The following is a 26,805-nucleotide window of genomic DNA, read 5'->3' on the forward strand; positions in this document are numbered from 1 at the left end:
TATTTTATTTTATTTTATTTTAGTACTGTATGCAGATATATATTCTTATTTTGAAAATTCCCGTTGATATTCTCCTGTTATTAATATCTTATTTTGATCTAGATGTGTGTTTTTAGGTCGCAGAGATTTTTGGTTTGGTATTATTGCTGGAGACAGCAATGTTTTAAATCTGGAAATTGGGTGCATATTCTGCTTGGACTGAGGAATACACACAGGAATACATATGCTCAGCAGGAATTTTCAAATTCAGGGGAGATATCTCAAACGTTTGAATTTTTGTATTATTATTATTATTATTATTATTATTATTATTATTTTTAGTTTTTTTTAGTTTAATTTCTATTCTACTGGTACTAGTGTCTCTGAATGTTTTTTTTTTTCTCAAGATAGCATGAGCTGAATTGGTTAGTAAATGTGAATAAACTCTAGGAGGCACAAGTTAAATTGTGAGAATTCAAAATAAATTTTTTATGTCATGACATTGCATTAAATATTATCTAGAGAATATGACTGCTCGTTTGTGTGATTTTCTTTTTGATAATTTTTAGATAAAGCTTTGATGTGAAAATTAGGAATTAGAATCTAGCTTGACATCATAGCCTGTGAGATTTGAGCCTAAACAATTAATTTTTTTTTAGAGATCTCACTGTAGTAGTACTCTAGAACTTGATCTATTTTTCTGTGATGCATGCATGAATTGAAATGATAAAGGCATTGTTTTGTTCTTGTTAACCACTTGGCCAAATAGCCCACCTGAAAAGAATTTTTTTTTCTCCATTGCTAGCCCCTTTGAGCCTTAGACTGATTTTTGTTCAAATTCGCATAAATTACTTAGCTAATATTCCTATTGACTCACCCTTAAACGAGATTGAAATACTGATCAAAGAAAATTTAAGGTGAAGTTCTCCATTGAAAGTTAAGTTATAAAAAGGAAAAGAGTACCTTAAAAGAAAAAAAAAATCTGTCTCAGAAGATGATGTGCAAAGGAAAAGAAAGAAATTGTGAAAGAAAATTTCTGCTATAAATTATTAGCAAGATGAAAGAAAAAGGTGGTGAAAAAGGAATAAAAATCATGAATTGAAAGGAAGAGACATAGTGAAATCAATGTTTGAGAATTAACTGAGCCTTGAATTAAATTAAATGTGTTTCAATCTCATATAATAAAATTAGCTATCTTTCAAATATTCCTACCCCTAAACCAGGCCACATTACAACCACAAAAAGACATTTGGATCAATTTTTGCATGTCATCTATGTTTCTCAACTTTAGAAACTTGAGAATAAGATCAAGCGTATGGTAGTATTATTACACTGATGGATTGAGTGATTATACCCCCAAACACTTGAGTGATGAGTGTATTGTTTATCTTAGTGAGGGGTATTCAAGTTAGACTCTAATTTTCCTTTTGAAACTGAAAAGTCTTGTTTGAAATTTTCAACACTGAAAATCATTCATGCTTAGCATAGTACTCTCATGAGCTTCTGCTATAAATTGTTTGTTTTGATGCAATGTTATGCTTGGATTTTATATATCTCTTCTCACAAGGTCACGTTCTTGCTTCATAATGTTTATTCTAGTTTATTGTTGAGGACATCAATGTCTAAATTGGGGAATTATTTGATGAGTCTCCAATTTACTATGTATTAAAGGTCAATATGAGCATGAAATTGATATAAAAGTAATTAAAAGTTATGAGAATTATAATTAAATTGTCATTTTATTTTCAATAATATTCTCATAAGATTTCTTATATTTTGCAGTAAATTTCAGCTCAATAAAGAGATAAATTGAAGAGATCAAGTAGATTTCTTTGGATTTCTGAATCATTAAAGATCTTATCAAATCTTCGTTGAATATTTTTAAGGAAAGTTTTCCATTAAATAAAAAGGGGAAGATTTGAAGGATTGAATTAAAGATATGATTAGAGTTTCTAGCAATGTTATTAAACTCGACCCGGTCATCGACCCGGTCGAGGTACTGGGTCACTGGGTCAACCAGTGGGTCACTGGTTCAACCGCATGACCCGGTAAATATATGCAAACCTGTAATTTATACTCAAATACCTGTAAAAAAAATACCAATTCCAAATATTCTAATTTAAAATGCAATTAATCATATACTATTGTCCAACAAAAGATAAAACAAATATATAATACTTGTCTAGTTCTTAAACACTTAATATCTAGCACAAGTTTAGAACAATAACTCTTGTCGATATCAAGAGAAAACAAACAAATCGAATTACTAGCACAAAAACATATAATTATGCCCACAGAGGCAAAGTTGTGTCAATTAATTCATCCTCTCCTCCTTCATCAAATAAATCCAAAGCTTGACCAACATTGCCTTCAGTTTGATTTGCATTTTCCATGATGTTGTCTTGTGCCTCATCTTCTTCATCATCATCATCCAAATTTAATTGATCTAAAACAAATTATTTTTTCATGTAAGTTAGTTATTAACATGAAGTAATCAAACAATCAAATAATCATAGAACAATAAGTAAACACACCATTATCATCTAGAGTTGGTTGAATGGACATATTTGCAAGCTCATTCCGTAAGGTTTCCATTTCTTCAGCTGTTAAGTATGGTGGTGAATCCTCTAGTACCCAATTAGAATGGTCCTCAAATGTTTCAAAATTTATTGGATCATAGTTTTGATTCTTCAATCGATTCCTATGCATACCAAAAAAAAATTGTTCAATTTTCAACATTAGAAATACTTGGAGAAATAATTATATAAAAAAAAGTAAATACTCAATAATACCTTTGTGCCAGCCTCAAGTTGTAACGGACATAGACAAGATCATTAAGCTTTTGGTGCTCTAATCTATTTCTCTTATTCGAATGAATATGTTCAAATGCACTCCAATTGCGTTCACAACCTGAAGCACTACATGTTTGACTTAAAACACGAATAGCCAATTTTTGCAAATTTGGTGCACCACATCCATAAGATTCCCACCATTGATCTAGAATATTGCATGTGATAAAATAAATTAGTATTAATATTATTCAGCAATAATAAGAATTAATGCTCATAAAAAAAAAGATATCAATGATAAGTTTTACCTGGCATCACGGTATTTCGTTCGCGTTTAGCAGATGGCCTTCCAAAATCTAACTCAGCATTTTTGAATATTCTCATCTCACTTGTCAACTTAGAATTTAAATCAGGATCCCCATAAGCATATTTCTCAATGACATCCAAAAGGCCTGATGTTGTGAACTTATGTTTTTCAAATTCTTCATCATTGTAACGACAACCTGGGTTCAACCAATAACCAGCAGCATGAAGATTTTTGCGAAGCTGTGAATCCCAACGACGATCTAAGATTTGCAAGTAAGGCTCCACCTTCTTCTTGTTTCTTTGAAATCTCTTTATCATCTCCTCTCTAGCTTTAAATATAGCTTGATAAAGAAAACCCATGGCAGGTTTGTTTTCACTGTCAACAATACGTAACACACGAATAAGTGGCTCAGTAAGCTTCACAATCTCAGCACATTGTTTCCAAAAATTAGAATCTAAAACTTGTTCCACAAATTTTTTTGCCTTGGCCTCCTTAGAATAAGTTGAGCTTGTCCAATCTCTAGAAGTTACCATAGCCCTTAATGCATCTTTTTGAGCCAATATGCTTTGTAATGCAATGAAATTAGTGGCAAAACGAGTAGGAGCTGGACGAAGAATTTCCCTTCCACCTGTATATTTTCTCATCAAATGCAATGGATGACAATGGTTATATATGTATTTGGTAATTTTGGCAGCATGAGACACAACAACACTTACTTCCTCTAGCTTTCCAATGTCATGTAACATCAAATTTATACAATGAGCAGCACAAGGAGACCAAAAAATCTTAGGAAACTCAGCCTCCAATAACCTTCCAGCAGCAACATAATTTGCAGCATTATCAGTCACAATCTGAACAACATTTTCAGGGCCAACATGCAACACTACATCTCTAAAAAGCTTATACAATAAGTCTGCAATTTTAGAAGCATTAGAAGCATTAACCGACTTGAGAAAAATAGTTCCTTTTGGGCAGTAAACTAGAAAATTGATTAGAGTTCTCCTACAATGATCAGTCCACCCATCTGCTATAATAGTGCATCATGTTTGCTTCCAAACAGTGCGATAACTCTCAACAAGTTTATTGACTTCTCCAACCCACTTATTTAACAAATGACCACGAACTCTATAAAAATTTGGACCGTTATACCCTGGACCCATGCTACAAATAGCATCAATCATTGGCTGGTAATATGATGAATTAACAGTATTAAATGGCACACCAGCATCAATCATCCATTTGGAAATTGCAAGGTCACACTTCTCCATTACTTCTTTACTTTGCAACACACTTTTTATGCCAGGTTGAGCTCCAGGAGTTGTTCTGGGCATAAAATAAGAACCTAAAGGATTAATACCCTTCCCCTTTTGAGATGTAGAAGGTGCTTTTCTTGATGGATTTTGTGGCACTTCATCAACTACTCTCACTTGATCTTCATCTAATGGATTACTATCTTCATATTCCTTTTGAACTTTTCTTTTTTTGTTCCTGCCCTCATCAATATTTTGCTTCATTTGAAAACGAATATCTGCTGGAACCTTCTTGCATTGTTCAACTTGCCCTTTTTCTCCTGCCAAGTGAATCTTAAGTCGATTGATGCCGCCTCCCCTGATTATCTTATCACAATAAAGACATATTAGAGCAGTTTTTCCATTCTCTTCAACATGTTGTTTACAGTGTGCCCAACTTGGATCAGTTTTTCCCTTGTGTTGATTTCTTTGAAAGGATTGTTGAGATGAAATTTCTTGTGAGACTGGTGCTTCAGGTTCAGTAGATGACATATCTAGCTATATATCCAGCTTACCTGCCACAAATTATATACACATATTTTATCATCTAATCCTAATATATATATATATATATATATATATATATATATATATATATATATATATGTTCACGATCTAATGGTGCTGCATGTAGTTGTCAAATAACCGTTAGGTATCATCTATCATACACTACAATTTTATTAATCCCAATTTAAATGATCAAGCACAGAACCAATAAGATCATATATAAACCAATAAGAACCATGAAGCACAAAACCAATGCAAAATATGTTTGAGCATGGCCATATCAACGCCTTAACCTCTTAATTAATAATCATTGGTTTAAGAGATAGTGGCCCCTATAATGGGTCTTATAGGCTACAACACTCAAATTAGATTAATTAGATTAATGTCAAGATAATGTAATTTACAGCTTCAGTTAATTGGCAGCAAAAACAATAGTTAATTGGCAGGTAGCAAGGAATCAACATTCATTTATTTAAGCATCAAAACTTGAGGACCTGTCTTTGATTGAAAAAATAACGAAAAGGATAGGATATGTAAACACAATAACATGCAAAATGTCAAACAGAGTTGCTTTATAAATATGAAGTGGATGGGTAGGCTTCTTCTAATTATCAAAAGAAAAAACATCATGTTAATTGTTATAAAAAAAAAACTATACTGAATTAGAGAAGTTGCAGTGATGTTTCTACTCAACAGATACTAAGCTAACGGAAAAGAGAATTTGTATCCTAGTCATTGTTTAATTTTATGTTAATAGCATCTCTTTTCTTTAGTAATTTTAGTTGCTCTTAATTCTACTTCCCTTTAAGTTCTTTTTCCTAGTTTGAACCATAAACTCAGTGGGGGGTATTTATCTTCTTTCCTTTGAGGTTGTTCAATTTTCTTATTAAACTTGTTTGATGAGAAAGAATGTCTAATGAATTGATGTAGAAATCATGTGGTTAATATCTTGAGATAACTTACTTTTATGCAACCATGGAAGAGTTCATTTTCTCAAATTATGGCCATGACTCTCTCTGAGTTTTATATTTAAAACATATCTGATTTTAAAATAAATTATCTTAAACTCTTGCAATATTTTCCTTAAAGGTTATCTTGTGCCTTTTCATGTCAGTTTAGTTAAAGTTTCTTATATTATAGAATAGAAACATAAGAAACTATACTGAATTGGAGAAGTTGCAGCGATGCAATATGGAAGGTACCATTGTTGTTACTCTTCAGTCATTGTTAAGTGACAAGAGAATCTGTCTCACATTCTATCATTGTTTGAGTTCTACTACTATCCTACTTGTGTTAGAAGTAAATATTATTTGCTCTATAAATCTAGCTAATTTGACAATGAAACTCTTCCCTTTTATAGATGTGAGGGAAAAAAATTAATCTATAAAAATATCCTATTGGTCTTAAAACTAATCTATAAAAACTCTTCCCTTTTATGAATCTAGCTAATTTGACAATGAAACTCTGTTGGCAGAACAGAATGGTCTTAAAATCATTGAAGTACATTAGAGATTAGACTCAGATTTTCCTAACGGTCCAAATAAATATTTTTCTGTTTACATATCCTATCCTTTTCATTATTTTTTGTCCAATTTTTATTACCCAAATGGCCGACACAGGTTGAAGATCTAAAGTGAAAGTGAAGATCTAAACAAAAAAACAAACAGGTTAACGAACTTCCTTACAACACCGACACAATTACAACCATGGTTACAGCACAGACACACACAAAAAAAACATGCATAAAAGAAAAGAAAAAACGCAAAGTTAGGGGAACCTTACCAGAAGATCTAAACAAAAAGAAAAAACTCAGAATGAAGAACAATGCTTGAAACTTGAGTTGACGAACTTGCTCAATGTAGTTTGCTCAATGCCTCGCTGACGAACAGTGCTTGAAACTAGCTGAGATGAGATGAGACTTGAGACTTGAGGGTTTGAGGGTTTGAGACTAGCTGATTAGAAATAAAGCGAGTCAGGTGGGTCATGTGACGACGTCGTATTAGTTTTTTTTTTTTTTAATGAATACGCATGACCCGTCCGGTTTTTATAAAACCCGTCCGGGTCACCGGTTCTCCTAAAACCCGGCCGGTTCACACCGGTTCGTACCGGTTCCATGACAAGTCCGATCCAACGTCCAACCCGGACCGGTTTAGGGACCGGGTCACCGGTTTCCGGGCCGACCCGGCTGGGTCGGTCCGATTTTGATAACACTGGTTTCTAGTGAAGATTCCATTGAAGATATGATAGAAAATTAAAAGATATGGTTTCATCCCTATAAAAAGGCATCTCTTGGAATCAAAAAGACGCAATTCGACAGAGGAAACACTTTCAGAGGAAGGAGGAGAACACCAGAGTCCAGAGTTGGAGATTTCAGAGAGAGAAGAGCTTGAAGGAGACTGAGCAACATTGATTCTTCTTCTTCTTCTTCTTTATGATTTCTTTTTCTTTCTTTATTTTGTTTAAGCCAGCTATGTCTGGCTAGTTTTCTTAATAGTTAGGGATATGGATCCAACGTGAATCCTTGTTTTGGTTTAATTCTTTTCATTAATAAACTGTCTCAAATTATTTGTGTTTACCTTGATTTGCATGTTTTAATTATTGTATCATCTGGACAATTATATAGGGATAAAGAGGGTTAGGGTTCACAATAGACATATTGGGATCTTGATCTAGACATGGGTAGATGTTGCGAAATCGGCAAGTATATCGTTCGTTTCAAGTAATAAAAGTGATAAGTAAAGATCATTCCCTCGAGGATTAATGCACCAAGTATAAATTTAACTATTCTCCTTAAGTTGGAAAAGAAAATTTGTTTAGTTTGTGAAAGTGATTGATTATTGGAATTTAAAAACAGAATTTTTAAAAACAATAATATTAAAACGCATGCAAGAAAAGATGAAGAACGTCACGAAAAATATGAGTTATGAAGAATTGTAAAAAGACTGTAGCCAGGATGCATTTCACCTCTGATCCTCCCTTATATTCCTACATTGTATTTTATAATTAACTAATTTGTTTGCTCAGACAATTCATTATTTCCCTATAAAATAGTTGAACACTAATGTCTTAGTGATTTCAACCCTTTAACCCAATTAGAATTCTAGTGTCCTAGTAATCCCTCTTGAATTAAGCATTAAGCAAATGAATTTAAAAGTCTGCAATCTATATAATCCTATGTCTAGGTCATGCATAAATTGTTATTCTACCCTTGCCCAGATTAAAACCCAATATGTATATTGTGAGCCCTAACCCTCAAAGCCCTATAATTAGAGTGATCAGTTCTAATCAGGATATGAAAAAATTAACATAGGCAGAATAAAACAAACTAAACTAATTAAATTATAAAAACAATATAGAAAATATAAAGGATTCTCATTCGGTCCGTGATCCCAACTACAAAAACAAACTAGCCAGACATAGCTGGCTTTAACAAATTAAAAGAATAAAAATTGATTATAAACTAAAAAGAAAAGAAGAAGAAGGAAGCTCAATGATCTTCGGTCTTCAACTCCGGTGGAATACTGATCTCCAGCACGAGTCTCCAAGAATCCTCTCAATTCTCTGACCTCACAATTCTCTCTAGCCAAAGATTGTTTGTGTTTGAGGTCCGAGTCTCTATTTATAGAGTTTATGCCTTGCTTAGAAATCTTGATCGAATCTTCATCATATATCTCAGTCCAATCTTCTCTGATTCAGTCTTAATCAAGGTTTAAAAATCACCACGCACCTCCTGCGCTACTAGCACCAGTTCCGCGCTAATAACGTGGGAGTTTTGTTCTTGAATCAGTAGCTTGGCGCTACTAGCGTGAATCCTGCACTACTAGCGTGGGTGGCAAGATTGGCTAGCGCTACTAGCGTGAATTCCACGCTAGTAGCGTGGGTGTCTCTGGATGGAAAGTTCATTGTGGCGCTACTAGTGCGGATTCCGCGCTAATAGCGTGGGGCTTCAGCCTGTAGCTTCCAATTGGGCTTCTTTTTGTCCTGTTTTCGTACAAAACCATACGAAAATCAGTTGCATGATCTCTGATTGAGATTTATCAAATTAATAGTAATTATAGCCCTTTTTATCCAGGATTGATCAAGATTCTTTCTCTTTTTGGCTAAAATCATATATATTCTGGAGGCATATCAGTAGAACACCAATTCTTGCATGATCTAGACATAGGCTTGTAAGAATTGCAAACTTTTGTAATTCATCGCGCTTAAGGCTTAATCGAAAAGGGATTTCTAAGACATTAGGATTCTGATTGGGTTAAAGGGTTAAAGAACTAAGACATTAGGATTTATCCAATTAATTTCTAAATGATGAATTGTTTGAAATAATTGAGATAGAATATTATTGAATTGTAATTAAACCAATTAAGGGGGGATCGGAGGTGAAGTAAACCTAACTGCTTTTTTATTCATAATTTTAAGTTTATCTTTTTAATTAATTTCTTTTACTGCATCTTTAATTGAATTTTTAATTAAATATTGGTTACCTTTGAAAACACCTTTTGGAATTGTCTAACTTAAATAAAAAGGGTGAAAATATTGCTTGAATTTAATCTTCGTGGGAACGATACTTTTACTTAATCACTTTATTACTTGTACGACCAGTATACTTGCTGTGTTCGCACCACAATGACTTGTGATGGATTCTTGTTTGAGTGGAGAAAAAGTGAATGAGATGGATTAGTGAGAAATGCAAGAAGTTGATCTTGATTCGCCATAGAGAAAAGAACGATGTAGTGTACAAATTTTTTGAAGCAGATATCAGAGCCATTGTAGCTCTGATACCATATTGAAACTCAGAGAAAAATCTTATTCTCATTAATCTGATTGTAAAATTACAAGAGTTGACTATATATACATGTAACTCTACAAGAGAGCTACAAGAAATCATAACAAACTTTCCTAACCGTTCTGTTTAACTCTTCTTACCACTCTGTTATGGTTAGTTGGCCAAGTATATCTATCTCCAGCAACTATTACTAAGGGCTGTGATTCACGTGGGCTAGGTTGTGACTCATGTGGGCTTGGAGAATTTATTGGGCTAATTGGATTGTGGTGTATATTAATTAGTTTATATTTTTTTCAGGTCTCAATAAATCAAATAATCGAACCTTTAAGGTGAAAAACTCTTATATATGACATGATAAACTATACTATTCTCACTATAAAACGGTATTCAATTTCGCTTTTTTCTTTGTTCGTCACAGCATTTTCCTCCATCATTAAAACCCTCTTCCATCAAAATTTCAACTCAAAAATCAACTTCAGTCACTTCTTTCCTTCTCATGATAGCAATTAGTGAAGACTTTTCAAATTTTCCTATTAATCAATATGTATGTTTTAATCTATTCGATCGCTAGGGAAGATAAATGAGATAATTAATTAAGATAAAAATTGAAATTATAACAACAAACACACTATGATAACTGTAATTGTATATCAACGTCAACATCAACAACACATTTATCCCAAATTAATTTGGGTGTAATTGTATATGAGATTTAAAAAAAATTAATCTAAAAACTTATGCTATTAATTAAATAAAAGTTCATCAATGATTTTATATTATATTTTTATAATTGTCCCCTCACACAAGAGTCTATTGGCTTGAAGAGTGATCAATGCATCATGCTCGTACTTATATTAAAAAAGTCTATAATATTTTATTTATTAATAGACATGGAGAGATGACGATCATATTCGTGATCCCGTGATCCTGGAAACTTTCATATCATGTAAAGAAATTATTTAAACCTAACAATTTAAGCTACTAAGTGGAAGTCGATCAATAATTTTTTATTATATTTCTCTGACAATAAATGAGTGGAGACGGTGAAAGGTCTTACTTTTGTGGTATACCCTACTTGGACTTGGAGCGTGGCAACTTCTCCTTCTCAAAACTTTAAAAAAAAGGGATCTGAGATCGATTATATTGCTTCTAGCATTGAAAACGATTCTTGTAAGAGAATAATAATGAATCATCATATTCCAACGTGACCCTTAAAATATGGGGTTGTGGACGTCAACCTCATAAAAGCATGCGGTTGCGCACTTGCGTTCGTGTTCCGTGGCAATTCGATACGTACACTACAGGAATACATTATTTTTGGTGTTCCGTTACTTTCTTTTGTTTTTATTTAGATATTACCACAATCATAACTAACCGAAAGCACTACTGACCTACACTACAGGCAAATACACTGTGTGGGCTTGTACGAGAATGGAAGATGGTTTTCTAGTCAGGATTGCAAGTGTTGCTGTAAGGATTGTTTTCGCTCCATTGATTGTTCCCATTGGAATTCACTTGAACTTGGTCTACAATCTACAGTAATAGTTGCATCACAATTATAGCGCTATGAGCTCCGCCACAAGTAGAGCTGCCAAAACGAGCTCGGCTCGGCGGGCCAACCCGCTCAACCCGTCAAACTGGGCGGGGCGGACTGAGTTTTTCAACCCATCTGAAAAGTGGGGTGGGGTGGGGCGGGGCGGGCTAGCTCATTTTTTGGCGGGTTGATGGCGAGGTGGGGGCGGGGCGGGCCGCCCACTTTGCCACCTCTAACCACAAGTGTCACAAACCACGGGAAACCGGGCATTAATTAGGGAAAAACTACTATTATATAGCATAAGAGTAATTTTATCTCTTACACACCCATCGAAAATCGTGACACTTTTTTTTTTTCTTTTTTCTTTAAATGGCGGACCCCACCATATGTATCTCTACAACATGAGAGAATATCTCTCATGTAACATAAAATTAAATGAACCCCATTAATTAACAGCTGAAACTAAGGTTGTTACCCTGCCACAACCAGAAACTCGTGGATGGTCATTTTGGCCTTCCTTAGGTTAACACATAACATGCAAATTGAAAGCAGTGGAGAAACCTTGTGGGCAGTGATGAGAAGTATCCTTAATTTAATTCAGGAGACTAATGTGGATGCTAATTAAGGCCAACCAACTGGAATGTGTCGTTTGATTTGTTATTTCCTCGTTATAAGTTTGCTAGGTTCATTCTTTATCTTAAACGATTTCAATCAATCATGTTACACTGTGGCTCGTATATGTATGAGTATGACCATTCACCCTCTTATTTGTCCACAAGTAAAAGGACATATTGACATGCACAATCAAATTTGGAATAAATGTCAAAAAAAAAAAAAAAACTTAAAGTTATAGCTTGTTTGGTATATGTATATATATTTGACATTTTATATTAAGCTTCACCATACTTCACCATATATATATATATATAAAAAGGACGTTATAAAGATTGAAGCATTATTTCAAATACGATTAAATTTGAGTGGTTATTCGTACATAATGAGGATTGAATAAACTATATAGATACGATCACCATTCACATGCAGGTTGATTATTATGTCAAACATTTTTTTAATGGAGTTTCTATAATACCTTTTTTTGGGGGGTTATTGACATTCTAAATGATTTCTGAAATAAGTAATTGATGGTAGTTTCTCACATTAAATGCTTAAAATCAATAAATTGTATAACAAACCAAATTTTTTTTACCATTAAAACATGAAAAGATTATATTTACAAATTTTTTATTTATAAACTACACTATGTCCTACCGATAAGACACTTTGAATCTTACAGTTAAAACAAGTATAATTTGTAAATTTGTAATATATATATCCCTCTTTTAAAGTATATAACCAACAATCAGTAAGGTATCGGTATCTAGTTTATCTCGCTTTTTCTTTACTTTTGTTTTTTCTGTGAAACGAAAGCCAATTGTATCAGCTACATGAAGTAGGGATTATGGCAAGCATACTAATTCCATGCCAGCTTTGGTTTGGCACAAGTGCTACACGAGGAAGCATACTAAAGAAGCACAAGTTGCATCATCATTGTTGTGCAAAGGCACCATCTAGCTCATGGAATTTCGGGCGCAAGAATGAAACTTCCTCCTTCAGTTATAGAAGCAGTGCTGATGTTCCCCTTCATGAGTTGCCTTGGGTATATATATGAATATATATCTTAAAAATATCTCACTTTTTTCTTGCCATATCCTATGTGCTTGTGTTATGTGCTTAAAGTTAATTTTAATTAGTTTTGCAGGCTCCATTTGATCAATATATGGAGGACATTGGAAGAGTAGTCCGAGCTATATTTCCAGAAAAATCAGCAACCCAGCAGCTCAACAAGGTACTTCCTTTTGCAGATTGATGGTGCTTAATATCTTTGAATTTCATTTCATATTTTTTGTTCAAATGATAATTTATTAATTCATATAGGTAGATTAAAGGAATATCCCATATCTAGTTACATAGTATAGCTCCAAAACAGGAATGTTGTGAGGGTTTTAAAGTCTCAGAGTGTGCATGACAATCATTCTGTTCTCTAGTACTATTTTCGTAAGGAAATAATTATTTCCTATTTCTGTGCTTTGGAACAGTTTCTGAGAAAAAAAATGTGTTTGATAACATGTTCTATTTTTATTTCGAAAATGAGAATTGTGTTTGATAATATAACAAATAATAGAATAAAAAAGCATTCTTATTAAGTATAACAATTTTTCAGATCATCACTTTTATTTTCATATAGTGTGGTGGTGGTGGTTGTGGTATTGTGGCGGCGGTGGTGGTGACGGCAGTGGCTGCGGTGATGGTGGTGGTAATGGTGGCAGTGGTGGTGGTGGTGGTGGTGGTGGTGGTGACGACAGTGATTGCGTCGATGGTGGTGGTGGTGGTGGTGGTGACGACAGTGATTGCGTCGATGGTGGTGGTGGCGGTGATTGGTGACGGTGATGGTAGTAGTGGTGGTGGCATGGAGGTGGTGGTGGTGATGACCATGGCGGTGGTCGTGACAAAATAATGGTAGTAGTGGTAGTGATGGCAGTGATAAAGAGTGATTGAAAGAGATAAGTGTTTCTCATTTTGTGTCTGCGAACAAAAAAGCAGAATTTTTTTATTGTTTTTTCTATTCCCCATCACAGAAATTGAACTGGTTCATTCTTGGGAACAAAAAAATAAAATAAACTGGTTCTGTGAAACACTGTTTCTATTCATTTTTGTTCCCGTGAATAAAAATTGAAAAAAAAAATTGATTATGGAAAGATTGTCATTCACACCCTTAATCCTGGAACCGCCCCGAACAGGATTGCCTCCCGGGGAGGATACATATGGTTTATCAAAAAAAAAATAGTATATGTCTAAACCATATATTAAATACATATTTTTTCTAACCTCCACCTAGCTACCTCTTCAAAAGAGAGTTGTTATGTAACGTGACACCTAAACCTTCTTGAAGATCAAATTGTTAGGAGAGTTCAATCATTACACTCCTTCATTATTTCAATTAATTAAATTATGACTTAAACATTAGATTTAAGTTAACTTGTGATAGGAGCCATGTGAGAGACGTAAACTCAAATTTTAATTAGATTATCATTTATCTAAAAATGTTTCTGTTAATTATGTGTACAGGAAGAGTGGAGAGTTAAGATGACTCCCATAAAAGCCTTGTTCTTAACATGCCAACCAATTATATACATTACAGCTAGACGCATATCTGAAGGGAAAGATTACCCATCTGAGATTCCTGGGCATATCATCAAACTTATAGAGGTTCACATTGTAAGTACTTTATTAAATTTTAAGGAACATATATTTTTAATTTGGTCATGCTCAAACAGCTTATTCTCGACCCACATAATGAATTTCATAGGCTTTGGGAGACATTAGGCTTTACCCACTAAAAGTAAACCCTTCCTGTAACTAAAGAGTTAAATCCCATAGAGATACACACTATTAAACCCTAGCCTCTCTTGATGTTGATTTCATTGTGCACACACACCACTTCTTTTTCCTTCCTCCTACATTATATTGTTTGTACATACTGCAGTGGCGGACCCAAGATATTTTTTTTGTGTCTGCACAATATTTTTATTCTTTATTTTAAAAATCATAATTATGATTCAATTTTTGCTTCCACTTTAAAAGTAAAGTTTTGGTGAATGAACCAAAGTTTTAAGAAAATAATAGACAATGATAATTTTTAAAAAAATAAACACCACAAAAAGACATTTGTCAAATATAGTATAATTATAAGAGTTAATTGATCAAAAACCAATTTTTGTCGATGTATATTTGATCCAAATTGGCCACTTTTGTTTCACAAAAGAACGTCAAAAATCTCGTAAGATTCTCCTCCACTTGATGAAGATTGAATTTCAGGAATGTTGATGTTTATTAAGATTTAGAGCTAATAAGGTTTATAAAAAAAGAAGGAGAGAGAGAGAGAGACAACGCAATGGACTAGGATTTAAGCTGTAAGCTTTTAATTATAGGAGTTTGTTGGGTTCGACATATTTTTATCTTTTTCCTTTAATCTTCTTTTTTCTTTTCTTTTTTCTTTTTTACTTGACTTGAAACAATCATCTAATGTGAAAAAATAAATTTTTCCAACTTTGTGTCTGCACTTGCAGACACTTGCACTAAGGTGCTTCCGCCATTGGTACATAGCAATCTGTGACCACTTGCAGTTTTCTCCTCCATAAATACTGTTAGTTCGCTTATCCTACATTAATCATGATTCTCTCGGGTCAAACACAGCTAAAAGCACTTATCTTTTGTAGACAAGGTGGGAGCTTCAAGGTCTGCATTCTGATTACATACCGTTAGATTTCAACATTAATGCTAGCGGAGCTTTATACCTGGAAAGGCAGGGAAGGCATAGCTGGATGAAGAATCAGATAGATGTTAGTTTAAGCCTTGTTTTTCCTCCATTACTCGAATGTGTTCCTGAACTTGTCATGCAAAACTTGGTATACTCGGTTAGAATTTCTTCAGTCACACTACACCTTATGTGGTACTTTGTTTAGTGCATGTGCCTGCACTTCAATTTTGATTAGACTAATCTGTGAAGAGATTTTGATTAATTGATTAACAGGTTCTCAGAAATTATGTGGAGGATATCAATAATGGATTTGCTGTCAGATTATTGGCAGATTATAACTCGTTCAAGAGGAAAAAGTCCAATAATTGGGTGTAATTTGGTGCAGCTGCATTGTTCATCATTTTCTTATTAAGAGCAAGAGTTATAATGGTACAAATGATTAAAAGTCTATTTGAAGGTTCTGTACTGTTAGATAAAAAGATTTCAGAACCTGCTGTTACACAAACTTCTTTTTTTAAGATTCAATTTTTATTTTTAGTCATGCTGGTAAGTGGTATCACTAGGCAGCGGGAAATGATTTTAATTTGGTGTTATCAAACTTGTTATCAAAGGGAAAGACGTAATTTTAATTTTTACTCATGGTCTAGTATAACTGTTCTAACATCATCAACCGGTAAGGGTCAAAGTATACATACTCCATCTGAACATATATCAAACGATCCAGGTTCAGGTATATTCCATCTCTACTAAAAGGGAAAAGTTAATTTTAATCGAGTTTTGCACTCATTAACGAATCATCTAAATTATATGAGCCTCATGCTGTAGTTGTATGTTAAGTGTCAAACGCACATGCCAAAAGTATGATAAATAATGTTGAAAATAGTTAAATACTTAGTGTATATTATCAAATGAAACAGACTTGGAAGTTTTCATGATTGGACATGATTCTGAGTTAAAAATATATTAGTTTCGGGTTTAAAATGCTAAATCAGATCAACGATAGATTGAAGAAGCCAAACGAAGACAAAAACTCAAGCCAAGACTCAAGAAAAATGAATATTTCTCATGTTACAGCTCACTAGCAAACCCTAAATACATATTAATTGTAGTCTTCTCCTTGCTAGCTTGCTTGCTTCAATGAGCAATTGTATTTTCTCGCTAGGATGCTCGCTTCAGCAAGCAACCTAGCGGAAGCACTGTTTTGTTATTTTATGCTCGCTTAAGCGAGCATGTTGTAAAGAAAGGCCATGGAATTTCTTGTTTAAAAGGCATGTAACGTCCGACCGCTTCAAGAATCAACGACTATCCCCACATACTAACACGAGACTTTTCAGTGTGCTTTTTCCTCACTCGCACACTTTCGCACACTTCTCAGGAAAACTTCCCAGGAGGTCACCCATCCCAGAATTGCTCCAAGTCAAGCACGCTTAACTGTGAAGTTCTTCCGATCCGGGCTACCGAAAAATAGATGCATCTTGTTAGTACAGATAGTACCAATTAATTCTTATAAGTTATCACAAACTGTACCGCCCCATACCAGCACAGTCTCTGGAATCCCTCTTTTTTGGGTGTTGATTCGATTCATTCATGTACCCCCGTCCCTAGAAGCCTGCTAGGAGCCGCTCCTTGTTTGTGCCCTTTCGCACCATACCCTTTCGCACCGGCGATCACTCCCCGCCCTCGTCAGCGCCCGGGATGTTACATGCCCACCAGCTTCCGCCTGGTTCGTCCTCGAACCACATCGTATTAGAAGAGAGGCCTTGAGCGCGCTTAAGCGCCATTGGTGGCCTAAAAATCCCATTTTCCTCTGCCTTTGGGCGCTGAAGCGCCATGCCGTACGAAAAACTGGGTCGTGGAGGGCGCTTAAGCGCTCTCAACACGCTTAAGTGCGCAGCCCGTTTTCAGCATACACATGATTTAGTAAAATCAGCATAACTTGAGCTACAGAGCTTCAAATTGAGCGTGGTTTGAACCCACGCGTAGCTAACAAAGAGATCTATAACCTAGTGTGAGATGAGAACTATATAGTAACTAAAGGAATTCCAATTTAATAAAAGGTGAAGAGAGTTTTGTAGTAAACTCGAACCAAATGATAATATGATGTTAAGCTTAATTTATTTTGTTCCGCAACGTAATATGGTTATGATCACACAGTTGGGCATTTTAAATTCGGCTTTGTTCAAAAAGAAAAATTTATCCAAAATTCTAATTGAACCAACGTGATTGTAACTGCGCTTAATATCATAATGCGATGTTAACAAACCGGTTCTAGAACGGGGTGTCACAAGGCACAAGTTAGGGTTTGTTAATCATTTTTGCACAGCTTGGGATGGCTTGGAGTGGTAGATGAGCAATTTTTGAGAGGAGAAGGAGGAAGAAATATTCAAGATTTCACCTTGGACTTTGATCACTAAGTTTTCTCTATAACTTTTAGTTTCTTTTCATATTCTATTTTGGTTTCTATGAACATGTTAGGCTAGTTTCTTTATTGTGGTTAGGGTTAGATGGAACTAATGGGTTCCTAATGTTTTTTATTCCTTTCTTGTATTTGATATTTAGTTTCATGTTATGCAATTAATCTATTTTTAATTACTAGTTTGTTTATGATTTGGCCAATCTTGAATGAACACTGGAACTAGACTCTTGCATGATAATAGAGATGTTGGTGTTTGATTCCGATTGATTAATTGTTGAGTTTTGCTTGATCTAGGGATAGACTTGTGAAACTTATGACCTTTAAATTCTTATTCTTAATGCTTGCCCTAAGGGAGATCACTAAGGGATTAGGGTTTTGAATAGGGAAAATGATTGAATCACCAATGAATTGGGGTTTAATCAATCTTGAAAAAATTGTCAATAACATGAGTTGAATATTAGTTATAAAAAAGGGTAGGTTTATTAGGAAGATGTTGGGGAAATTGACACTCTAGCTTCGTTTTGCATATTTGATTTCAATCCGTTTGCATTCTTGATTCTTGATTTTGATAGTTGGTAGGTTGTTTTAATTTCAGTTTTATAATTCAAATCATATTTTCAAAAACCCATACAATCGATCCAACTTTGATCATGTAAGATAAGTTAGTGCTTGATACATCAATTCTCTTGGGAACAATAATCCTACTTTACCATTTTATTACTTGAGACGAGGATTTCAATAAACGTGGATGGATTAAAAATGAGCAAGTACAAATTGTTCCCCATTGCCATCATTTTCAAACTAGCATGTAAGATATGCCCCTATGACATTGAGATATTGCTGATACTTCATACGAAAATACCTTTTAAAATGAACTTGTCCCTTTGTATCGACCCTTACAAAAAGTGCATTAGGCGTAACTAGCTATCTTGAATGATTAATTTTACTTAGTTTAGACAGGGATTAGTTCGAACAAGCAATACTCTTGGCAAATTACGATCGCAGTTGCAATTTAATCTCTGCATTTTAATGTATAATTTTCCTACCTACACCGAGTCTTAGACCTACTTGCCTACAAAATTTCCCCACAAAATCAATTTAGTCCTAATAATTTAAAATTGTGTATAAAAAAAAAAAATCATTATAATTTTCAAACAATGCACAAGGTAAAATCTAGTCCCGTACTAAATGTATTAAACAAAGAGGTAGGATATTCATACTATCAATTTTTTTACTATTATTTCACTATTACTTTAATCATCATTAGATTAGAAAATAAGTTAAACGAAGAGAGATAAAAGAAAAACCATTTTTAAATCCAATGGTGATTAGAATATAGTGAAATGATAGTAAAAATTTTGATAGTATAAATATTGAAAATTAATTTTCTCATTTTACATAAAAAAAAATTCTCATATTATACTCACAATACATGAGTGGGGTCCACAAAAAGATGAGAACACAAAAAAGTCAAGAAGAGACCTACTCATATATTATGAGTGTATGAAAAAAAAAATGAGAAAACTATTTCCTATAAATATTATACCTAACAAATCTGCACTCGTCTCTTTACAGGAAATCAAAGTTAAATTCTCTGGCTGACTCGTCTTTTGTCATTGCACCAGCACTTCTCTTTGTTCCAAATTAATATCATTTAGTTTGAATATTATCCATGAGATTGCAAGATGCTGACACTAATAAAAACTGTTTTCCAGACTTCAATACTTGAGAAATATTTTAATCATTTTTTTAAACTAGTACGGTAGTTGACAGAAATATGTTTTGAGGCGGATCAAAATTAGAAGAATTATTATAAAATCACAGAAATATGGGGTTTCGAATTTCAAAACTACAAATCCACATTAGCTGAGCACCAACTACACACAAATTAAAGGCCACCAAAAAGAAAAAAGAAGAAAGCAAGCACCCAAATCAAACAAAATAAAATGGAAATAATTTACTGCTGCATGCCATTTGTACCACACGAAGGTTGGTATAAATAAGGAAATAAAAATACACAAAAAAGCCATGAAAGGAGTAAGGATAATACTCGGAAAGAGTGGGTAATAGAAGGAAAGGCATTAAAATTGAATTTGAAATTGAAATTGACACAATTCTTTAAGATCCCACTACAAAACTTAAAATGGGGGAATACAAATCTATCAGAGTACAAGGGATTTTTATTCAGCTCAAAGATCACTTACTAACCATAGTAAGGATAATACTCGGAAAGAGTAGGTAATAGAAGGAAAGCCATTAAAATTGAAATTGAAATTGAAATTGAAAGTGACACAATTCTTTAAGATCCCACTACAAAACTTCAAATGGGGGAATACAAATCTATCAGAGTACAAGGGATTTTTATTCAGCTCAAAGATAACTTACTAACCATAGTAAGGTTGAAGACCAGGAGGTGAAGCACCAGCAATTGGGCTGGCTTGCATAAGAGGAGAGGAACCAGGAACAGGAGGTGAAGCCCCACTGAGTTGTAAATTTACATTCATTGGAACACCAGGCTGAGTGATACCCATGGAACTTGCATTATGAACTATAGAATTGTTTTGAGCAAGAGGTGAGGCTGTGGCAGCGGCGGGTATTGCTGCTGGAGCATATGAAGGAATTGGAGGAACTGCATGAGTTTGAGCAGGAAAAGTATTAGGTGCAGAATTATAACTTGGTCTAACTGCGTGCTGGGTTGGATCCCATGATGGCACTTGTCCTCCGGGTACTTGAGCTTGTAATGCAGAGGCACTTGGATACATAGGAGCACCCTGAGGATTCAGCCAAGCTGTTGCAGGAACTTGTGCTGCAAGCACACTATGATGCGGCACTGTATAGTCTCTACTTCTGTCGCTGAAAGCCTAAAACCAACACAATCATATTTATAAAATACTCAAATCAGATTCAGAGATAATCACTCAAAAGGTTAAAAAAAATACTATAAAATGTCAATCAAGTGTCGAGAAGCATACACTTCAGAATCATTCCTGATCAAGAAAATGTACTTATTGTAAGAATATCTTTAATCCCCCCCCCCCCCCCCCCCCCTTCTCTCTTCTCATATTCTCCCCTCATGAATATTAACTCAAAAAAAAATTTATACCTTTACACTGAGATCGGTATGACGAGAGTATGTTAGATGAAGCTTACAATAGCCACCATCATATATGCAATGGCCCTCTAAAGCTTCTTTCGCAACTGCTGCTGTTGTGACATCTGAAAAACAAAAAAAGTTACACGTGCTGAATAGACAGCCACAAAAGGAAATGATTTGTCAAGCAAAGGATGCTCGATTGCCATAGATAAACAAATTGAGAATTTTACTATATTATAGATATAAACAAGATCTAAGTCATGATGCATTACAGTTAAATAGTTCTGGAGATGCAAGAGTGAGTTAAACCATAAGATAATTAACTACGTAAAACAAAAAGCCTAAAATGGTAATTTGTAGGATTTAGTGAGCTACTAGAACTATTGTTAATCTAGGGGTGAAATCAAGCCAAGCTGAGTCTGAACTCAGCTTGAACAACTTTTTACCAATTCAAGCTCAAGCTTGATTCGAATTATAATTTAAAATATTTTTAAATTTATAACTTTCAATTCATAAATTATATCACTTTCAATTAAATCTACGATAATTATATTTTTATAAATAACAAATATTTGATATATTTAATCATATTTGTGTAGAGCCTATCAAGATTGGATAGTTTGGGTTTCATGTTTGGTTTGTGTTGAATATGCCAAGTGAAAGGACGATAATCTACAAGACTATACACGACGGTCTGGAGTAAAAGAAAAGCTGGTAAGAGAAGAAAATATTATTTGAGAGAATGATTTATTATCTAGGATTTATTATATATAAGAATATAGCAATCCAAAGAAGCCAGGAAAAAAACAAAAAAAATACAGCAAAGCTGTCCAAGAGTCTCTCCCAAAGATGTTCCTCTAAAACAACCAAGAGCAGATTTTCCCTCACAGGTGAAAACTCTGTAATCATAGAAATGTATCATAACTAATTTCAATCCATTAGAAAGAACGATGAACATGATGGAAAATCATCATCACATTACATGAACATGAAGAACTTAAGGAACCACCAGTGATAATCAAAATTACCTATATAAGGAAGAAAATATGTATATATACTTTTAAAATACAAAGTAAAAATAAAGACTACAAACTCAACCACAGTCGAATAGGATTAATACCAGGGTATTGAATTAGTGCCTGAGTTTGACCGTTCTTTTCAAATATAGCAATTTTCTGCACTGTACCAAAAGCAGAGAACACCTGTAACAGGTACGCCAGCACCTTTGAGTATAAATCACCTATAAATTTGCAATCTCAATAGAAATACAAATTCTCACCGTATAAAGAACATCTACAGTGACAGCATATTGCATATTTTCAATTGAAGCCAAGAGCACATTATTCTCAGGTTCTTTCTTTATCCCATCAGGACCTATTGCAGGCTGAATGTCATAAATTGTCAGCACATACTAAAAATATGCAAAACATACATTATATGAAGAAAAAAATTAACAAAATACCTGAAATGCCCCATCAATAGCAGTATGACTAACAGGAAGCATGGGATTTGTGTAGTCCCTGAGAAGTCAAAAAATAAATATAACCAAGCATTGTCATAGGATTAAATCAAAGATAACATTTACACATGGAAGTTTTACTGTGCATTTCCAAACAATGTCCTAAGAGAGATTAGACAACCTGTTAATTCCAATTCTGAAAATGCAAGGATAGAAGAAACAGAAGATGCTTACTTTAAAAAACATGCTTGTTCATACAATTATGGTTCACCAACAATTACTTACAATTTCAACATTAACACATCAAATTATTTCATCATAAATGTCCTCCAAGCAGTAAGGATATTCTAGAAACCAAAACATATGGATTCAAAGATCAGGTAATTATAGATGTTTGATTTCTTATTTCTTTTTCCTGCCAACTAGAATATAGCCAAGGATTTAAACTTGGAATCTCTATAAAAGGGGAAAATCAGTATTGCCTGATATTTTAATACAAAAGAAGATACTATTCGAAAGAATGTATCACCTGATAATGGCCAGTGGGATCTTCGTGTAATCAACCACAGATGAAAAGAAAAAACAACAAAAAACAAAAAACCGTTCTGTTTTTAAACTGATGAATTCAATTGATAAAACTAGAAGCTGCGCCTACAAGGTTACAACTATAATATAATATATAAAGAATAAAGTTTTACATGGCAGTTGTGCATTTTTGAAATCCAAATTGTCTCTAAAAATAAGGATCAAGGAGATCAAATTACATTGAGAAAAAAAAAATATAGTTAGCATAAACTCTCCAACAAGATCTAAAATATATTATCCACATGCAGAAAAATTAGCTTTGTGCAATCGGTTTCCATAACAAGAGAATAATAATTTCATAATTAATGACAACAAAGCCATCTAATATCTGGAAAAAGATAAATAAGTGGTCATCACAACACAACTGCATTCTGACTAGCAAGCTTCACTAACCCTAGATGACAAAAAAGCACAAACAACAATTAGCAGTTCAGAGAACACCACGATAAATTACATGCAACGGCTTTCACAATTTTTCTTGCATCCCCATCACTACCTGCTGCGATTAGATTGGTATTTGATATTTAGATCTCTATGTGCTGAGTATGAAATACGCAAGTAACAAGAACCAACATGCTCTGGCAGCAAGTATCTGGACATAAAAAGCATAAGGAAATCAACAATTTTATGATTTATCAAACAATCACCGCAGTAAATGATGAGGGTGAAGAAGAAAGGAGGAAACGTTAAAGCACTGCTTGCCTGGGTATGCTTCTTCCGTCCAGTGAACTCCTAGCCGAAGAAGCAGTCTCAGCATCAGTGAACTGAATCAGAGCCTGCCAAGAAATAACACAGCTAATTACGACAATGATACATTGAAAGAAGTGCAATTCACTAATTACTAACCTGGAAACCTGCAGTTTTTTCAAATGTAGCAATTTTGTGTACAAATCCAAATGCAGAAAACACCTGAATAAAGAATAAAGACATGTATGTAACCCATATTAACAAATATGCATTAAAAAAATAGTACAATACACATATTTTACCCAGACAAGGAGCATGCAACCTCACACACAACCAAATCAACTAGTCAACACAGTTGAACTTACCAAGTGGATAACATCTATGCTCACATCTCCAGCTTCCACGCCTTCGATGGTTACCAGCAAGACATTTCCCGGGACATCTCCAGGGATTTTGTTGTTGACAATTTCATGTCTATTAGAATATTGAATGTAAACAGTTTTGCCACGAATCTGAGCAGGCTCTGAAGATGAAGCATAATATGAAACCATTGAAATTGCATGGTTAAGATCCACCTGGTACAGCATTTATACTTAAAACCTAAGATCCTTGAATTGGGAAATCACAATAGGACCAGGTCCAGGTATAATCAAATATAAGAAAGCATATGATGCAGCCCCAGAATATAGTTTACATTTTGGGTCATTAATTATTATTATTATTTATCAGCATGTCCTCTTGTCAATTGTCATCCACATAAAGTTCCAATCAAGGAAAAAAACTAAAGGAACATAAAGGAAAGCCAGTTAGATGACCAGTCACAGAAACAAATAGTGTATGGTCTACATATTTTTCCACATTAGGAGCAAACAGATATCTAAAATTTCCATCCATCCATTTAACTTCATTTATATTCACAAAATCTAAAAATTGCTTTGCATTCTATCTAAAAAATTTCTCCATAACTATTCATCATAAACACCTAGGAAGCAAGAATATTTCAAAATGTCAGATACAGATATCATACCTGTTCTGGGCAGTCCTGACAGTCCAATATAATGGACCGGCCTACAAAGGCCCATCAGGGGGTCATTCCCTTGACACCCTATAGTGAGTACATGGACCTCACCATCGTGCGTGTACGATAGTGAGTTGTGCAGGGGTAGAAGGGATGGACCGGCCTACAAAGGCCCATCAGGGGATCATTCCATTGACACCCTATAGTGAGGACATGGACCTTACCATAGGGGATCCCTTTTACCCCTACACAACTCACCATCATATACGCACGATGGTGAGGCAGCTCCTCACTGCAAATGTGAGAAATTGGCTAATGATTTTAGGCTCACCTCTCTCTCTCTCATCATTTGGGAATATTTCCCACCTATATAAACCCCTATTTTCCTGTCAAAATGAGGCATCTGATATCACACATTTTCATGAGCCGTTACTCTCTCAGATTTTAGAGCCATGTAGCCCATACACATCCCCCCTATCTCAGCTCCCTCGGAGAGAGCACTCAGAGTGACTCTCCTAGAGTTTTGATCCATACCATTGCACGCCATTGGATACTTCCTACCTTGCATCCTTAATTTTCTTTTTTTTCTTTTTTTGAATTTTTATGTGTCAATTCAAGTGAAATATCAAAAGAGTTTCATAAACACTATCTTCTATTGTGTCCACCTACAATGACTAACGTTAAAAATAAAAAATAAATAAATAACTTTTTTATGCTTTTATATCATTGTGTGCATGTTATAATGTTATGCCGTACAGTATGACAGTATCAGTACACGCATATAGATAAAGTTAAAACATAAAACCCTAACATATTTCTAATAAATAAATAAAAAGAAGAGAAAATTCACAATTCAATAATAATAATAATAATACGAGAGGGAGAGAGAAAAGAGAGAGTAGAAGCATACGAATTCAACAAAGGCCTGGTTCCGATTGGCGCCAACATTGCATTTGGTGTTGAGGATCTTACCGAATGGGCTACACAGTTCAATAAGCTCGTCATCAGTGCATTCCCATGGAAGGTTGCGGAGGTGGAGCACCTTCGACGGCGTTTGAGTGTAACGGAACTGCTGGTTACTTGAGCTAGAAGACATTTTTTTTACGTTTATTTGTTTGCACGGATTCGATTGAGTTCCGATGCAGCTAAATGAGCTTTTTCGAAAATCCAATGCTAAGAGACGAGTGTTTGGGTGCGAAGAAAAAGTGCTGCGATTTTCAGAGCAAATAAACGTTTGAGAGAGATTCCGAAATATTTATACAATCAGCAACACGGGATAGATAGATTTGAGGTAGCTGACGTTGACATTATGTGGAATTATTGTATATATGGAATTCATCTGAATTTATATATGGCTTTAATAGATAATGAAAGTTTTCATATATGATTATTGTATATATGGAATTAAAGATCTATGTGATAATATTCTTAAAAATATTTTAATCTTTATTTTTTAAGTGAGAAATAAAAATAATTCAAATTATATTCGACGAAATCTATTTCTTTTTAATTTTTAATAACAAATATTTTTTCACTTCTTAATTTCATTTTAGGACACAGACACAAAATTAATATATATATATATATATATATATATATATATATATATAAAAGGTACGATCCTTTGACACTAGTATCAAAGAATAAGTATGTGATACCATTGATTTTTTTTATCTAACGGCCTTCAGATAAGGTGTCAAACTTTAAATTTGACATCAGTGTCAATATCATTTGACACCGATGTCAAATTTAAAATTTGACACCTCATCTGAAAGCCGTTAGATCAAAAAAGGTCAACGACTCTAATTTGTAAGCATGTGACACTATTGATTTTTTTGATTTAACGGCTTTCAGATGAGGCGTCAAATTTCAAATTTGACATCAGTGTCAAAGGATCCTACCTATATATATATATATATATATATATATATATATATATATATATATATATATATAGGCAGGATCCTTTGACACCGGTGTCAAATTTGAAGTTTGACACCTCATCTGAGAGCCATTAGATCAAAAAAGATCAACGGCTCT

General features: G+C 34.1%; 3 protein-coding genes across 3 annotated transcripts; 1 reads left to right on the forward strand and 2 right to left on the reverse strand.

Moving 5' to 3' along the window:
* Positions 1 to 2,264: 2,264 nt before the first annotated feature.
* Positions 2,265 to 4,856, reverse strand: LOC133294966 (uncharacterized). The gene is made up of 5 exons (XM_061493746.1): positions 4,145 to 4,856; positions 3,077 to 3,988; positions 2,772 to 2,976; positions 2,514 to 2,680; positions 2,265 to 2,425 (listed from the first exon to the last, which is right to left on the reverse strand). The coding sequence occupies exons 1-5, from the start codon at positions 4,854 to 4,856 to the stop codon at positions 2,265 to 2,267; spliced, it is 2,157 nt and encodes a 718-aa protein (XP_061349730.1).
* Positions 4,857 to 12,647: 7,791 nt separating this feature from the next.
* Positions 12,648 to 15,881, forward strand: LOC133294975 (uncharacterized). Its single transcript, XM_061493754.1, has 5 exons — positions 12,648 to 12,845; positions 12,948 to 13,034; positions 14,315 to 14,464; positions 15,466 to 15,654; positions 15,780 to 15,881. Exons 1-5 carry the CDS (start codon positions 12,648 to 12,650, stop codon positions 15,879 to 15,881), a joined length of 726 nt encoding a protein of 241 aa, XP_061349738.1.
* Positions 15,882 to 20,013: 4,132 nt separating this feature from the next.
* LOC133295017 (polypyrimidine tract-binding protein homolog 1-like) lies at positions 20,014 to 25,914 on the reverse strand. The gene is made up of 10 exons (XM_061493796.1): positions 25,676 to 25,914; positions 24,113 to 24,322; positions 23,907 to 23,969; positions 23,763 to 23,836; positions 23,557 to 23,652; positions 22,479 to 22,536; positions 22,296 to 22,400; positions 22,137 to 22,218; positions 21,026 to 21,138; positions 20,014 to 20,783 (listed from the first exon to the last, which is right to left on the reverse strand). Exons 1-10 carry the CDS (start codon positions 25,859 to 25,861, stop codon positions 20,307 to 20,309), a joined length of 1,464 nt encoding a protein of 487 aa, XP_061349780.1. The 5' UTR covers positions 25,862 to 25,914; the 3' UTR covers positions 20,014 to 20,306.
* Positions 25,915 to 26,805: the final 891 nt, after the last annotated feature.

This window comes from Gastrolobium bilobum, unplaced genomic scaffold (genome assembly GCF_033153095.1).
Source record: "Gastrolobium bilobum isolate Gb01-03AN ecotype WA unplaced genomic scaffold, APGP_CSIRO_Gbil_v1 utg6438, whole genome shotgun sequence".
NCBI classification, from domain to species: Eukaryota; Viridiplantae; Streptophyta; class Magnoliopsida; order Fabales; family Fabaceae; genus Gastrolobium; species Gastrolobium bilobum.